We start from the raw sequence: 14836 nt of genomic DNA on the forward strand, positions 1-14836 counted from the left end.
CCTCCGCGGCCCCAGTTCCGCTCCTACAACTCCCGGCATGCTCCGCGCCCCAGAGAGACCCGCGAGAGCCCCGCAAGTGCCGCCCAGGGCCCTCCCGACCCCGTGGACTCCCCGCAGGTGCCCCCTGTGCACCCCCAATTGCCCCCTTCGACCCAAAAGTGCCCTCCCGGACCCTTAAGCGCTCCCTTATAGCGACTTCCGGGACTACAGCTCCCGTAATGCCCCGCGGCGCGCTGAGCGCCGCATGAACGCCGCGCCTCCATCTCCCGTGATGCCCCGCGGCCCCATTGAGCTCCATTATACCCGCGCCTACAACTCCCAGCACCCCCCGCGCCCCATAGAGCCCCGTTAGAGCCCCCCCGGACCCAAAATTCCGCTCCCTGACCCCCAAATTCCGCTCCCTGACCCCCAAATGCCCCTCCCTGACCCCCAAATTGCCCCTCAGGATCCCTGAGTGGCCCCCAAAGTGTCCTCCCGATCCCCAAGTCCGCCCTAAATCCCCTCCCCAGTCCCAAAACCGCCCCCAAACCAGGCGGGACCCAAAGATCTCCTGGGACACCGAAACTGAGAGACCCCAGAGCACCGAAACCTTTAATATTCAGGTCCCCTCCTGACGCAGGCGAAAGATTTTGCCCAGAAAGCCGCTCGGGATGTTCGCGAAGCCAAAGAAATCGCTGCCAGGCGTTCGGGGGCAGCTCCACGCGGCTTTGGGGCCGTTTCCGACACTTCCATGGGGTTTTTTTTTTGGGGGCACTTTGGAGCCGCCACCTTTTCCCGGCGTGGGTTCCGCCGTTAAAATTCCGCGAGAATTCTTCTTTCCGTCCAATTCTTCCTCCTCGTCGGGAATTTTCCCTCCCTCCCCGCCGCGTTCCGGTTTTATTTCCTTTCGCCTCCTTCCTCCTCTTCTTCCTCTTTGCCTCTTCCCGGGGGTCTCGGGATCATTCCGGGGCTCTCGGGGCCATCTCGGGGAGGGTTTTGGGGCTCCCTCAGAGCAGGGCCCGGCCCCGCTGCGTGAGGAGGACCCCGAAGCGGCGCTTCAGGGCCAGGCGGTGCCGCGAGAATTTATCATCGGGGGAGAAGCGGGCGGGGTGAGCCGAGCGTGTGGGGATCCCGTCCGGAGACACCTTCTGCGAGGGGCAGCGGCTCAGCGAGACACCGGCAGCACCCCCAAATCCCCCCGCATCGCCCCCAAATCCCCGCCCGGGAGCCCAAAATTCCCCCCAGGCCCTCCCCGGATCGGCCTCAAATCCCCCCCCCAGGAGTCCCAAACTGCCCCGCACCGCCCCCAAACGCCAGCCCGGAACACCCGAGCACCGAGAGGCTCCACAAGGGCTCCCCAAACTCCTCCGAGCCCCCCAAAACCCCCCCCGTACCCGCAGGGTGTAGACGCGCTCCCCGCGCTCGTTGTCGTAGCACTGTAGGAACATGGCGGCAGTCCAGGCACACGTGACCGGAAGTCGCCTCAGCACAGGCAGGAACATGGCGGGGTTGATACCGGAAACGACCGCGGGGGGTGATGGGAGTTGTAGTCCTCAGCGTATGGCGGGAGAGCAGGTCAACCCAGGGCATTCAATGGGATTGGGAGCCAAATTTGGAGCAGAAAAGGGGACATTTGGGTTCAAAAAGGGAGAATTTGGGATGAAAAAGGGCAGTTTGGGTGCCCAGATAAGGGTTTGGGGACAAAAAGGGAGAATTTGGGGCCGAAAAACGGGAATTTGGGTGCCCAGATGGGAAGTTTGGACCCAAAACCAGGAGTTTGGACCCAAAAAGGAACGATTTGGCCCAAAACTGGGGGTTTGAGCCCCAAAAAGGAGCCGTTTCGGCCTAAAATGGGAGTTTGGATTTAAAAAAAGGGGACTCTGACCCCTAAAAAGGGGAATTTGGCCTCAAAAAGGACGAGTTTGGTCCCAAAAGGGGACTTTGGAAACAAAAAGAGGCATTTTGGATCCAAAACATGGGAGTTTGGGTCCAAAAAGGGGAGAATTTGGGGCAAAAAAAGGGGATTTTGGGCACCAAGATGGGAGTTTGGACCCAAAAAGGAACAATTTGGCCCAAAGCTGGGGTTTGAGCACCAAAAAGGGGCAGTTTCGACCTCAAAAGAGGAGTTTGGCTTTAAAACAATGGGAGCCTGACCCCTAAAAGTTCAACCCAGGGGACCCAATGAGATCCAGGGGGGAAATGTGGGGCTAAAAAGGGTGATTTGGGATGAAAAAGGGGAGTTTGGTGTCCCAAAATGGGCATTTGGGTCCAAAAAAGGGGAGAATTTGGGGCCAATAAAAGGAGAATTTGGGTGCCCTGATGGGAAGTTTGGAGCCAAAACTGGGAGTTTGGCCCCCAAAAGGGACATTTTGGCCCAAAGCTGGGGGCTTGAGGACCAAAAAGGGGCAGTTTCGACCTAAAAAGGGGAGTTTGGATTTAAAGAAAATGGGACTCTGATCCCTGAAAAGGGGAATTTGGCCTCAAAAAGGGACGAGTTTGGTCCCGAAAAGGGGCTTTGGAGCCAAAAAGAGGCAGTTTGCCAAAACATGGGAGTTTGGGTCCAAAAAGGGGAGAATTTGGGGCCAAAAAAGGGGAATTTGGGTGCCCAGATAGGAGTTTGGACCCAAAAGGAACAATTTGGCCCAAAGCTGGGGTTTGAGCACCAAAAAGGGGCAGTTTAGCCTAAAAAGGGGAGTTTGGGGCTAAAAATTGGGGCTCTGACCCCTAAAATGGGAATTTGGCCTCAAAAAGGACGAGTTTTGTCCCAAAAGGGGACTTTGGAGCCAAAACGGGGCAGTTTGGGTCCAAAACGTGGGAGTTTGGGCCCAAAACGGGAGAATTTTGGGCAGAAAAAGGGCGATTCAGGTCCAAAAAGGGGAATTTGGGTGCCCAGATGGGAGTTTGGACCCAAAAAGGAACAATATGGACCAAAGCTGGGGGTTTGAGCACCAAAAAGGGGCAGTTTCGACCTAAAAAAGGGAGTTTGGATTTAAAACAAGTTCAACCCAGGGGACCCAATGAGATCCAGGGGGGAAATTTGGGGCTAAAAAGGGCGATTTGGGATGAAAAAGGGGAGTTTGGCCCCCAAAGTGGGCATTTGGGTCCAAAAAAGGGGAGAATTTGGTAGCCCAGATGGGAAGTTTGGACCCAAAACTGGGAGTTTGGCCCAAAAAGGGACACTTTGGCCCAAAGCTGGGGGCTTGAGGACCAAAAAGGGGCAGTTTCGACCTCAAAAGGGGAGTTTGGATTTAAAACAATGAGAGCCTGACCCCTAAAAGTTCAACCCGGGGGATCCAATGAGATCCAGGGGGGAAATGTGGGGCTAAAAAGGGTGATTTGGGATGAAAAAGGGGAGTTTGGCCCCCAAAATGGGCATTTGGGTCCAAAAAAGGGGAGAATTTGGGGCCAAAAAAGGGGGAATTTGGGTGCCCAGATGGGAGTTTGGCCCCCAAAAGAGAAAGTTTGGCCCAAATCTGGGGGTTTGAGCGCCAAAAAGGGGCAGTTTTGACCTAAAAAGGGGAGTTTGGAATAAAAAAGGAGACTCTGACCCCTAAAAAGGGGAATTTGGCCTCAAAAGGGACGAGTTTGGTCCCAAAAGGGGGACTTTGGAGTCAAAACGGGGAAGTTTGGATCCAAAACATGTGGGTTTCCTTAACCTCAGTTTGAGTACAAATTTGGGTTATGTTAAAGTCAAGTTTAAAATCTTTAACTGCACATCCCTCTATTTTAAGTCTGAACTCAGAACAGCCAGTTAAGCATTTGTCACAGCATTCTGGGCCAGTTTGGGTAAATTTCATGGGTTCTTGCTGAGCCCCATGGAATCCGTCTGGAACAAACACAATTCACATCCCCAGATGTTCCTTCCTTCCCAAACAGTTGCGTTTGTAACTCTTTCCTGAGAAAGTTTTAATTTCAGTTCATTGTCACTCAGCGTGACTTTCCAGAATCTTCCAGGAGCCTTCTTCACTCGGGTATGATGAATCCAGGCAGCTTGTTCTTTGATCCTGATTGCAGTAAAGGTGGTCAGGAGCGCCTGGAATGGTCCTTCCCACTGTGGTTCTGGGGTCTTTTCTGTGAAAGACTTCACATATACATAATCTCCGGGTTGTATATCATGTACTGCTCCGTCTAATTCTCTGTTTCGAGCCCCAGCTGCATGTTTTTCAATTTCTTTGAGCTGTTTCTTTAGGGCCATCATGTATTTGTGTAGGGTTTCCTCCCCTACTTGGGTGGGGGTGATGCCTTCTTGGACCCTGTGTGGCCTCCGGTACAATGTTTCAAAAGGACTCAGTTTCCCTTTTACTCTCGGATTGGTTCAAATTCGTAATAATGCCAATGGAAGAACCCGAGGCCAAGGTAATTTTGTCTCTGGTCTTAATCTTGTAACTTGCTGCTTAATCAAATGGTTCATTTTCTCTACTTGGCCACTCGACTGAGGATGATATGGAGTGTGGCGTTCCCAGTCTATGCCTCAGTGGTGGCTCATTTGCTGTACAATTCTTGAAATAAAGTGTGGCCTCTCTCTGAGGACATTGTGGCAGGGGCTCCAAAACGTGGTGTTATTTCTTGTAACAATACTTTTGTTACTTCTCGTGCTTTGGCAGTTCAGGCAGGGAAAGCTTCTGGCCATCCTGAAAAGGAATCTGTTAGCACCAACAGGTACCGATCTCCCCCTTTCCTGGGCAGCTCTGAGAAATCAATTTGCCATTGCTGCCCAGGCCCAGGAGGCCCTGCAATATCACAATGGACCTTTGATTCCATGAGTCCCCACACCGTTACATGAATCCTTAGTTCCATGGGGCCCTGGAGTGTCACAATGCTCTCCTTGGTTCCATGGTGCCACACAGTGACACAACAGCCCCTTGGCCTGAGAAGGTCTCATAGTGTCACAATGGTTCCTTGCTGCCCTGAGGCCTTGTAGTGTCACAATGGCCCCTTGGTTCAATGGGGCTGCAAAGTGTCACAATGGCCCCTTGGTTCAATGGGGCCTGTGGTGTCACAACAGTCTCGGTGATTCCATAAGGCCCTGCAGTGTCACAGTAGACCATTGGTTCCATGAGACCCCACAGTGTCACAAGGGCCCCTTGGTTCCATTGAGCCCCACAGTGTCACTATGGTCGCCTTGATTCCACAAGGCCCTGAAGTGCCACAAGGGTCCTTTGGTTTCACAAGGCCTCAAAGTGTCAAAATGGCCCTTTGGTTTCATGTGCCACAATGGAACCTTGGTCCAATGATGCCCCATAGTGGCACAATGGTCCCCTTGATTCCATGAGGCCCTGCCGTGCTATAATGGCCCCTTGGTTATAGGAGGCTCTGCAGTGTCACAATGGCCCCTTGGTTCCAGTGGGTCCCAAAGTGTCATAATGGTCCCCATTGTTCCATGAAGCCCCGCAATGTCACTGTGGTCCCCTTGGTTCCACAGGGCCCCACAGTGTCACAATGGACCCTTGGTTCCATGAGGTTCCTCAGTCACAAGGGTCTCCTTGGATCTGCAGAGTCACAATGGCCCTTTGGCTCTATGTGGCCACTCTGTGTCACAGTGGCTCATGGTTCCATGAGCGTCCATACTGTCAACAACGATCTCCTTGGTTCCACAGTGCCACCATGGATCCTTGGCTCTGCACTATGACAATGGACCATTGGTTCCATGGGGTCCCACAGTGTCACTGTTGACTCCTTGGTTCTGTGAGGCCCCGCTGTCACCAAATCTCTGAAATATCAGCATAAGGCTCCTTAACACTAATTTGGTGTTAAAGAGAGCATCATTTATTCAGGCCTGAGCTCCAGCAGGGGATAACTCCTAACCTTACGTGGACACGTGACTCTACAAGTGTGTTGATCACATCCAGTCGCTACATGCGTATTACAATTCACCCATTTCCTTAAAACCCACCCCAAGTTCCCACATTCAGTCCTTGTTTTTTCTAGCACTGCACCCTTGAGCCAGATGTCTTCTTCTTCTCTTCCAACCGTCCCTGCTGGGAAAGCAGCCCCTGCATGCCTTGTTCCTCTGCTAAAAGTTCACAGACACGGTAAAAATGGAATGAAGCCTTTTGGTATCAAGCCCAAGGCTTTGTGTGCCAAGGCAGAGGCAGGCAGGACGCAGAGCTGCCAGCAAAGGAAGGGGCCAGCCAGGTGGGGCAGCCGGGGGGATGAGGACAGCCTGCAGGGACAGAGGCGCAGGGCAGGGACAGCGTGGCACAGCCTGGGCTGGAGAGGGCAGAGGGATGGGCAGCAGCTGCAAGGCCCTGACAGAGCCAACTTGTGCAGCACTTGGGCCACGGCTGCTGTCCCTGGCCCTGAGGCCAGCAGGAGACAAGTGACCCTGGCAGCCCTGGGGCCTCAGTGCCTCCTTGTCCCTGCTCAGCAGCCTGGCAGGGGCCGCCCCATGGTGCTGCCCTTGGCACTGCCCATCCCCACATCCCAGTGCCCCGGCAAGAGCCCTGAGCACTGAGGGAGGGACAGGATCTGCCTTGCCAGGGGCTGGGGCTCAGGCCTTGGCCCTCTGCATTCCTCAAACACATCCAGCTTTGCTCAGCACCAGAGACACCTTTCCCTTGCTTGTCCCCCCCTGTCATCACTGCCTGCAGTGTTCTGCTCTGACTGGAACCTGGGGACACTTTCTCAGTCCTGTCCCTCAGTGGGAGTGGAGGAAGCTCAGATTTGCACGAGGCTGCTCTGAGTGCCAGGGGTTGAATGAGGGAAATGGTGGGGTGGGGGTAGGGACAAAGTGTGATTGATTGTCAGCCATAAAGGGCCTTGATGTTCAGATCTATTCAGACTGCATTAGGAGGAGCCAGGATCAATATCAGCTGGAGATCTCCGATATCAGTGTATAACAGGAAGAAGGTAACCAGGGCACAGAAGAGAAATCATTTCTCCTTGTATTGTTACCACAGTATATTCACTTGGAATACACTTCTGAAATCTGTCTAATTAACCACAAAAGAATTGAAGGCATAAATGATTCCCAGGGGCTTGTCCTGTTCGGGTGTTTTGAATTGTTAATATATAAACAAGAAAAGAATAAACTGGGGAAAAGATAATATTTCATTAAATTTTTAAAATAATGTGTTCTCTTTGAAAACACTTCCCGTATTGCTCTAATTAGCCACAAAAGAATTAAAGCCTCAATGATTCCTGGGGACTTGTCCTGTTAGAGTGTTTTGAATGTTAATGGTCCTTTGGCACTGAATTCCTGACCTGAAGAGCTGAAGGCTGAAGAAGCCTCTGCAGAAGGAAAATTGAGCAGCAACCTCCAAGTTGCTGAGGATGTCAGCAGCCCCCACTGAGGCCATGGCTGCCAAGAGAGCGTGGGGGCAATGAGCAGACAAGGAGAGCGTCCCTGGGGCTGGGGAAGCAGAACTCAGAGGCAGCCCCGGCTCCAGGTGGGAAATGGGCTCTGGGATGTGGCTGTGAAAGCCCTGCCTGGGCTTGGCCAAGCAGCACAGCCAAGCCCTGACCCCATCCCCTGGCCATGGGCATCGGTGGCCTCACAGGATGCTGGTGGCTGTCCCGCAGCAGTGGGATGTGGGGTGTGGGATGGGGAGGGCAGGAGAGCAGCAGGAGCCCTCCAAAGCTCTGGGGGCTGCGGGAGGAGGCCACAAGCCCTGGGGCTGGCAGGAACTGGTGTCTGCTCATGGGCCTCAGTGCGAGGGACAGCAGCCACAGCCAGGGGACACAAATCTCACTGCTGTGCTGATGAGGCTGACAGCTGGGCTGGGGGCCTCACAGAATTAGACCTAAAGGCATTCAGAATTTACCCGTGAGAATATAACAGTGAAATTTTGCAGCTTCAGTGAAACCCACAGAGAAGGCCAAGAAGATAATCAGTGAGAGAAGATGTTCTGGACACAAGGAGAGGCTGTTCTTGTAATGGGACATGGAGAGTGTACAAGGAAGAGCTTGTGGATAATATGTAGCAGCTCTACCTTTGCTTGTACAGCTGATTGTTTTACTGCCTGAATGGTCATTGCTTGTTAGACAGCCTTGGCATTGTTTGCTAAGCAGCCAATCTCAACAGGCCACAGCCATTGTGAAGAGGTATAAGAACAGCAGGAGAGAAAATCAAAACTTCTATGACTTTGGATTACAACAAGTGTGTGCTGTTCTGTCCACCTCGACAAAAGCCTCAGCAGACTTTGGCCTATTCAAGAGACTTATTCGGAGAGTTCCTTGGGAAGCAGCCCTTAAAAACAAAGGGCTCCAGGAAAGATGGAAGAGCTTCAAAACAGAAATCTTGAAGGTGCAGGAACAGACTGTCCCTGTGTGCCAAAAGATGTGCCAAGGAGGAAAACAAACAGCCTGGATGGGCAAGGAGCTTTTGAAGGCACTCAGGGAAAAAAGAGGGTGCATCACCTTTGGAAGGAGGGTCAGGTGTCTCAGGAAATGTTTAAGGGGGTTTTTAGGTCATGTAGGAAAAAAAGTAGAGAGGCAAAAGCCCAGTTAGAACTCAATGTGGCCACTTCTGTGAAGGACAATAAAAAATATTTTTATAAACACATTAATGGCAAAAGGAAGGGCAAGGAGAACCTCCATTCTCTGTTAGATGGGGGAGGGAATTTAGTAACTAAAGATGAGGAAAAGGCTGAGCTACTTAACCTCTTCTTTGCCTCACTTTTCAACATTAAGACAGGTCGTCCTCAGGACAAGTGGCCTCCTGGGCTGGTAGATGGGGACAGGGAGCAGAACAGCCCCTGTAATCCAGGAGGAAGCAGCTGGTGACTGCTGAGCCCCTCAGATGCTCACAGTTGTCTCTGGGAGCAGATGGGATCCATCCTAGGGGGATGAGGGAGCTGCTGGATGAGCTCCCCAAGTGTGGATTTCAGTGTCGTCACTGATGATCTGGATGAGGGCATTGAGTCCAGCACCAGCAAATCTGCAGATGACACCAAGCTGGGTGCGAGTGTGGATCTGCTGGAGGGTAGGAGGGCTCTGCACAGGGACCTGCACAGGCTGGATCCAGGGCCCAAATCCAACCATGAGAGGTTCAACAAGACCAAGTGCCAGGTCCTGCACTTTGGCCACAACAACCCCTGCAGCGCTACAGGCTGGGGACAGAGTGGCTGGACAGCGGCCAGGCAGAAAGGGACCTGGGGGCACTGATGGACAGCAGGCTGGACATGAGCCAGCAGTGTGCCCACGTGGCCAAGAAGGCCAATGGCACCTTGTCACAATGACCGCCACTGACCACTGCCCAGGCTAGCCCCTGCGGTGTGCGACAGGAGTGGGGAGCAGCCGGAGGCTCTCGGCTTTAAAGCTGCTCCTCAGGAGTTCAGCTCTGCCCAGGGGAGCTGAAGCTCCAGGCACAGCGGCTGTCAGCAGTCCGGACAAGGGAGAGGATAAAAAGTAGCAAGGAGGCTTGCCACAGGGGATAATCCAAGTTTATTGGAGGCAACTCCCAGGAGACAAGCCCAGAACAGCTGCGGGGAACATCTTATAAAGGGAGGTGTTACAATGGGGATGGCTTAACTGCGGACCAATAGAAATCTCTACGGGATGGATATGGACGAGGACAGACATTTCCTTGGGCCAATAGCCTCAAGGGGAGGAGGGAAAGGGATCACATGTCCCTCTGGGGCACCGAGGTTTAGGGGTTTCCAAGGGGGGAGCTATCTAAAGGGGTAGGGTCTCGGGGAATTGATGGGGACCATATAAGCGTAAACTAGGAGGTTTCAGATGATGGACACTGGACCTTCGGGAACAGCAGTAGGGGTTTGGGTGATTGATAGGGAAAGAGCTAGAACAAGGGGAGGAGAACAACCATGTAGGGAGCACCGGGGGAGCGGCTTGGGTCTGAGGCAAACCAACTGGGAATAGGAGTGGGGAAGGTAGGGATGAACCATTGGGGGACAGAAAACTTATATAAAAATACAATAAAGGTATCGCATCACCACAGCACCTGGCCTGGATCAGGAATGGAGTGGCCAGCAGGACCAGGGCAGGGATTCTTCCCCTGTACTGGGCACTGGTGCGGCCGCACCTCGAGTGCTGTGTCCAGTTCTGGGCCCCCAAATTAGGAAGGACATTGAGGGGCTGGAGCGTGTCCAGAGAAGGGCAACAAGGCTGGTGAGGGGTCTGGAACACAAGTGCTGTGAGGAGCGGCTGAGGGAGCTGGGCTTGTTTATCCTGGAGAAGAGGAGGCTCAGGGGAGACAAGGAGGTGTCAGGGCACGGCTTGGGCTTGATGATGTCCAAGGTCTTTTCCAGCCTGGTTGATTCTGTGATTCTCTGAAACCACCCTGGAAGCAGCTGCAGGATGAGCCCTGGGCCTCCTCTTCAGAAGGTCCAGCAGCCCCTGTCCCTCAGCTTCTCCACACGCGCCCCAAAGCCCATCCTGTCAGTCCTGCAGAGCCTCTCCAGCTCCTCCTCACTGCCCCACAACAGGGAGCCCCACAGCCAGACACAGCAGCCCAGATGTGCCCCCCTGGCCTCTGGTGCCTCTGGCAAGGGAACAGCTCGAGGCACTGCAGGGCCCTGCAGACAATTCCTGCAGCACTTGTAGGATGATCCTGCTCCCCAAGGGACGTTCCTGTGGTGCCAAGGCAGGAACTGAAATGGGGAGTGGGGCCAGAGAGGAAAGGGCAACAGGGCTGGGCTGTTTGCAGGGGAGGGGACAGGGAAGGGCAAGAGCAAGAAATGTGGAGCAGGAAAGAGGAAAGAAAGCAAAGGTGAAGCAAAGGAAATGCTCAGGGCTGTTTGGGGGTGGCTGCCAGGCAGCCCTGGCTCTGAGCAACAACGTCTGCAGTGGGACAGGAAACTCAGAGCTGATGGGAACAAACTTTCTGGCTGACTTGAGAGGCCACGACAAAGCTGAGAGGTTTCCCTGCCGTCCCCCAGCCCTTGCTGGCCCCCAGGGGCTGATGGCATTTGTGCTCACTCAGGTTCCTCTCCCCACACCAAGACCGTGGGGTGCTCACGCCTGGGCTGTGCAGTGCAAACAGGGGCTCCTGAGCCAGTCCTGCCGTGGGTGTGCCTGCAAGGATCCAGCCCCTCTCTGAGCTGGGGAGAGGCCAGGGCTGCAGAGGGGGGATGTTGCTGGCAGGTGCATGAGGCCGCTCTGGGACGCTGCCCTGGGGTGTCCAGCGCAGGGGGGATGGATCAGCCCCTGCTCTGCTGCTCCTTCCCGGCTCCCCCAGGGACCCTGCAGAGCACCAGCCATGCTGGTTGCCCCCACCCTGCCCACGGCCACCCTGGGGCTGCTCACGGGGGTTTTCTCTGCTGAGCACTGGCCTGGGCGTGCTCTTGAGAGAGCCTGGGCAAGGAGCCTGGAGCCCCCAGGCCCTGCCCTGAGGCGTCAGCGCTGGCCCAGCAGTGCCCATGGCCTGTCCCTGCTGCAGCCCCGGCACTGCCACCCCAGGGCTGGGAGCGAGCCCCAGAGCACTCAGGCCCTGCAGCAACACCAGGGGCAGGAGGGCAGCGGGGCAGTGGCACGGGAGCAGCACTGGCAGCACCAAGGGCTGCTGCTCCTGGGCACAGCTGCTGTGCCCCCCTGATCTGCCCCCAGCTCTGCACACAGACATTGCTGCTGCAGCTCCACAGAAGGCAACTAAAGGGGCATCTCTGCTGGAAACTTTGCTGGCAGATTCTTGAGTTCATTTAAAGGCACCGAGAGCACAGCTCCTCATTGACACAGTCTGGGGCCACAGCCAAGGTGGAGAGAAACAAAGTGAGAAACGGAAGAAATATTGCCCTTGCTTTGTGGAACACAATAAATAACTGAAGGCAGGAAAAATAACCCCAGAACCAAACCAACAAGAACTATCAGAGACGCGTTTTATTACAAGTGATTTGCAAAAATTGGCAACCAGTTTAATGTTTCTTAAATCGTCCAGCCATCAGTGCCCACACTGCAGCCTTGAGCTCCCGGTTCCTCAGGCTGTAGATGAGGGGGTTCAGGGCTGGAGGCAGCACCGAGTACAGAACTGACAGGGCCAGACCCAGGGATGAGGAGGAGATGGAAGGGGGCTTCAGGTAGGTAAAAAAGGCAGTGCTGATAAACAGGGAGAGCACGGCCAGGTGAGGGAGGCACGTGGAAAAGGCTTTGTGCCGTCCCTGCTCAGAGGGGATCCTCAGCACGGCCCTGAAGATCTGCACATAGGAGAAAACCATGAACACAAAGCAGCCAAAATACAGAAAAGCACTCAGCACAATAAGCACAAGCTCCCTGAGGTAGGAGTGGGAGCAGGAGAGCTTGAGGATGTGTGGGATTTCACAGAAGAACTGGCCCAGGGCATTGCCCTGGCACAGGGGCAGGGAAAATGTATTGGCCGTGTGCAGCAGAGCATAGAGAAAGGCGCTGGCCCAGGCAGCTGCTGCCATGTGGGCACAAGCTCTGCTGCCCAGGAGGGTCCCGTAGTGCAGGGGTTTGCAGATGGACACGTAGCGGTCGTAGCACATGATGGTGAGGAGGGAAAACTCTGCTGAGATGAAAAACATAAATAGAAAGACCTGAGCAGCACATCCAGAGTAGGAGATGTGGCTGGTGCCCCAGAGGGAATTGTGCATGGCCTTGGGGACAGTGGTGCAGATGGAGCCCAGGTCGGTGAGGGCCAGGTTGAGCAGGAAGAAGAACATGGGGCTGTGCAGGTGCTGGCCGCAGGCTACGGCGCTGATGATGAGGCCGTTGCCCAGGAGGGCAGCCAGGGAGATGCCCAGGAAGAGGCAGAAGTGCAGGAGCTGCAGCTGCCGCGTGTCTGCCAATGGCAGCAGGAGGAAGTGGCTGATGGAGCTGCTGTTGGACATTTGCTGTCTCTGGCCATGGGGATCTGTTCTAGGAGGAGACAGTGACAAGTCAGGGGAGACTTTCCTGAGCAATGCCCAAGCCCTTTCTCCCAGCCCTGCCCCTGACACTCTGTGCCACCCAATTTTCCTTTTCTCAGAGCCCTTCCCTCAGCCCCGTGCCTGGAGCTCTGCTGGGATCTGGCCCCATTGTTGTGACGAGCAGGGGCTGTGCCCATGGACACCGAGGAATCAGCTCTGCTCTGCAGCAGTGGGGTCATGGGACAGGGGGACAGGAGCCAATCTGGGGGGTAGACTTTGTCAAACAGAACTGCTCCTGAGGCAGAGGAGCTGGGCAGCGTCTCCTGTGCCAGGGCTAAGGAACGGTGATGGCCAAAGGCACTTTGAGAGGGTTTCCTGCTGTGCCCAGGGAGAGCAGAGAGAGCTGAGCAATGCAAGAGCATTGGCTGTAACTCAGTGAAGGGTGAGGGGAGCTGCTCTGTCGCTCCATCTGTCCCCAGCTGCCCTTGCTGAGATCGAGGGCAGTCACTGTGTTCCCCTGAAAATCAGCCTGGCACATCTGAGAGCTGAGGGAGCCACAGCAGAGCAAAGTGGCTCAGCCTTTCTCAGAGTCTCAGCCCCACTGCTGGCCAAGGACACTCCCGGCCCCAGTGTCCCCTGGAAGGCAGCTGACAGCTGGGATGGCATCCCGAGGGCACAGCGAGGCTCCTGTCCATGGCACTGCTGGAGGAGAGCCGGCTCATTGCCAGCCTCCCAGCCCGGCCTGCCCAGAGCTCCCGGGGCAGAGGGAGCTGGGACACCCCATTGCTGTGCTCAGCCTGCACAGGAGGAGCCCCAGGGCTGGGCCTGAGCCTGCAGCTGGAAGTGCCATTCCCAGAGAGCCCCTCAGCAGCGCCAGGAGCAGCTGAGCAGGGCAAGGAGAGAGAGCCGGGCCCTGAGGAAAAGCCTTTCCCTGCCCAGCGCTGCCCAGCCCCTCCCGGGCAGCACCAGGGCAGGACAGTCGCCCTCAGGCCCCGGGCAGCAGGAACGGGCCCGTGGCCGCAGAGATGCCCTTCATCTCTGCTGCTGCTCTGCCGGCCCAGGAGGGCACCGAGGGCCCCGAGCCCCCGGGCTGAGGGCCCCGAGCCCCCGGGCTGAGGGCTGTGCTGGCTGCGAGGGGACACCGGAGCTGCGCTGCTCAGGGCGGTGTCTGCACTGCAGGGCAGCGCCGGCAGCTGCCACAGCTCCCCTCAGCAGGGCTGCCCTCAGCGCTGCCTCCCTCCCTCCCTGCCCACGGCTCTGCTGCTGGAGCTGGCCCAGCCGGGAGCTGCTCCTGCGGCCCGGGCTCCGTCCCTGCCGCTGCTGCCGGAGCCCAGCCCAGCCCCTGGGCCAGCCCTGCCCGGCAGCCGCTCGGGGCTGCGGCGATTAAAGAACAGCTCCCCCGGGCCTGGGCACCATGGAAAGGTGATGCTGGCTGCATCTGGAGCCTGGCGAGGTGCAGGCACTTGCTGAGGCTCCCAGGAATCCTCGGCGGGATGGTTTAAGAGCCTCAGGCCCTGCTCTACCCTGCACAGCTGAGTTTCCATTCCCACCAAGCTGAGCCTGGGAGAAGTGGGAGCACAGACTGAGGAAAGCAGAGACTCAAGCAGGAATCCCATGCCCTGAATGTGCTCATGAAAAGTCCCCTCAGAAATGAGCTGGGCATGAGCTGGAGCTCAGAGCAGCCCTGGCCCCCACAGCAGCCTCTCCACAGCAGCAGGACCTGCCCTGCAGCAGTCACTCCTTGCAGCCACAGCTCCCCTCCAGCGCCCATGGGGAGCTCCCAGGCAGGCTGAGAGCTGCCCCTGGCAGGTGGCAGATGCCCTGGCCTGGCAAAGAGCCCTCAGGGCTGCAGGAGCTGCTCTGCAGGACAGCCCTGGGCACCCCTGGCTGCTGCCCACCTTCAGAGCCTGCAGCCGGCCCTGGCAGCAGGAGCCGTCCTGCCCTGTCCCTCTGACGGTGCCCAGGGCAGCCCCGCTCTGCAGCACATCCTCCCCCAAAGCAGGAACGGCAGCAGAGCCATCCTCACAGCCATGGCAGTCCTGTCATGGGCCAGCTCTAGAGGATCCCTGCAGCCAGAGGCTCACTGTGTCAGGAGT

At 56.1% G+C, this 14836-nt stretch overlaps 2 protein-coding genes across 2 annotated transcripts; both read right to left on the bottom strand.

Moving 5' to 3' along the window:
- Positions 1-565: 565 nt before the first annotated feature.
- NOP10 (NOP10 ribonucleoprotein) lies at positions 566-1461 on the bottom strand. Its single transcript, XM_068999774.1, has 2 exons — positions 1374-1461; positions 566-1127 (listed from the first exon to the last, which is right to left on the bottom strand). Exons 1-2 carry the CDS (start codon positions 1425-1427, stop codon positions 987-989), a joined length of 195 nt encoding a protein of 64 aa, XP_068855875.1. The 5' UTR covers positions 1428-1461; the 3' UTR covers positions 566-986.
- Positions 1462-11789: 10328 nt separating this feature from the next.
- Positions 11790-12722, bottom strand: LOC138102019 (olfactory receptor 14J1-like). Its single transcript, XM_068999771.1, has one exon. It carries the CDS (start codon positions 12720-12722, stop codon positions 11790-11792), a length of 933 nt encoding a protein of 310 aa, XP_068855872.1.
- Positions 12723-14836: the final 2114 nt, after the last annotated feature.

Source organism: Aphelocoma coerulescens, unplaced genomic scaffold (genome assembly GCF_041296385.1).
Source record: "Aphelocoma coerulescens isolate FSJ_1873_10779 unplaced genomic scaffold, UR_Acoe_1.0 HiC_scaffold_60, whole genome shotgun sequence".
NCBI lineage: Eukaryota > Metazoa > Chordata > Aves > Passeriformes > Corvidae > Aphelocoma > Aphelocoma coerulescens.

Coding starts and splice junctions, on each gene's coding strand:
- LOC138102019 (XM_068999771.1), bottom strand. CDS start 12,722: ATGTCCAACAGCAGCTCCATCAGCCACTTCCTCCTGCTGCCATTGGCA.
- NOP10 (XM_068999774.1), bottom strand. CDS start 1,427: ATGTTCCTACAGTGCTACGACAACGAGCGCGGGGAGCGCGTCTACACC. Junction 1,128..1,373: donor AGCGCGTCTACACCCTGCGG/GTACGGGGGGGG, acceptor TGCCCCTCGCAG/AAGGTGTCTCCGGACGGGAT.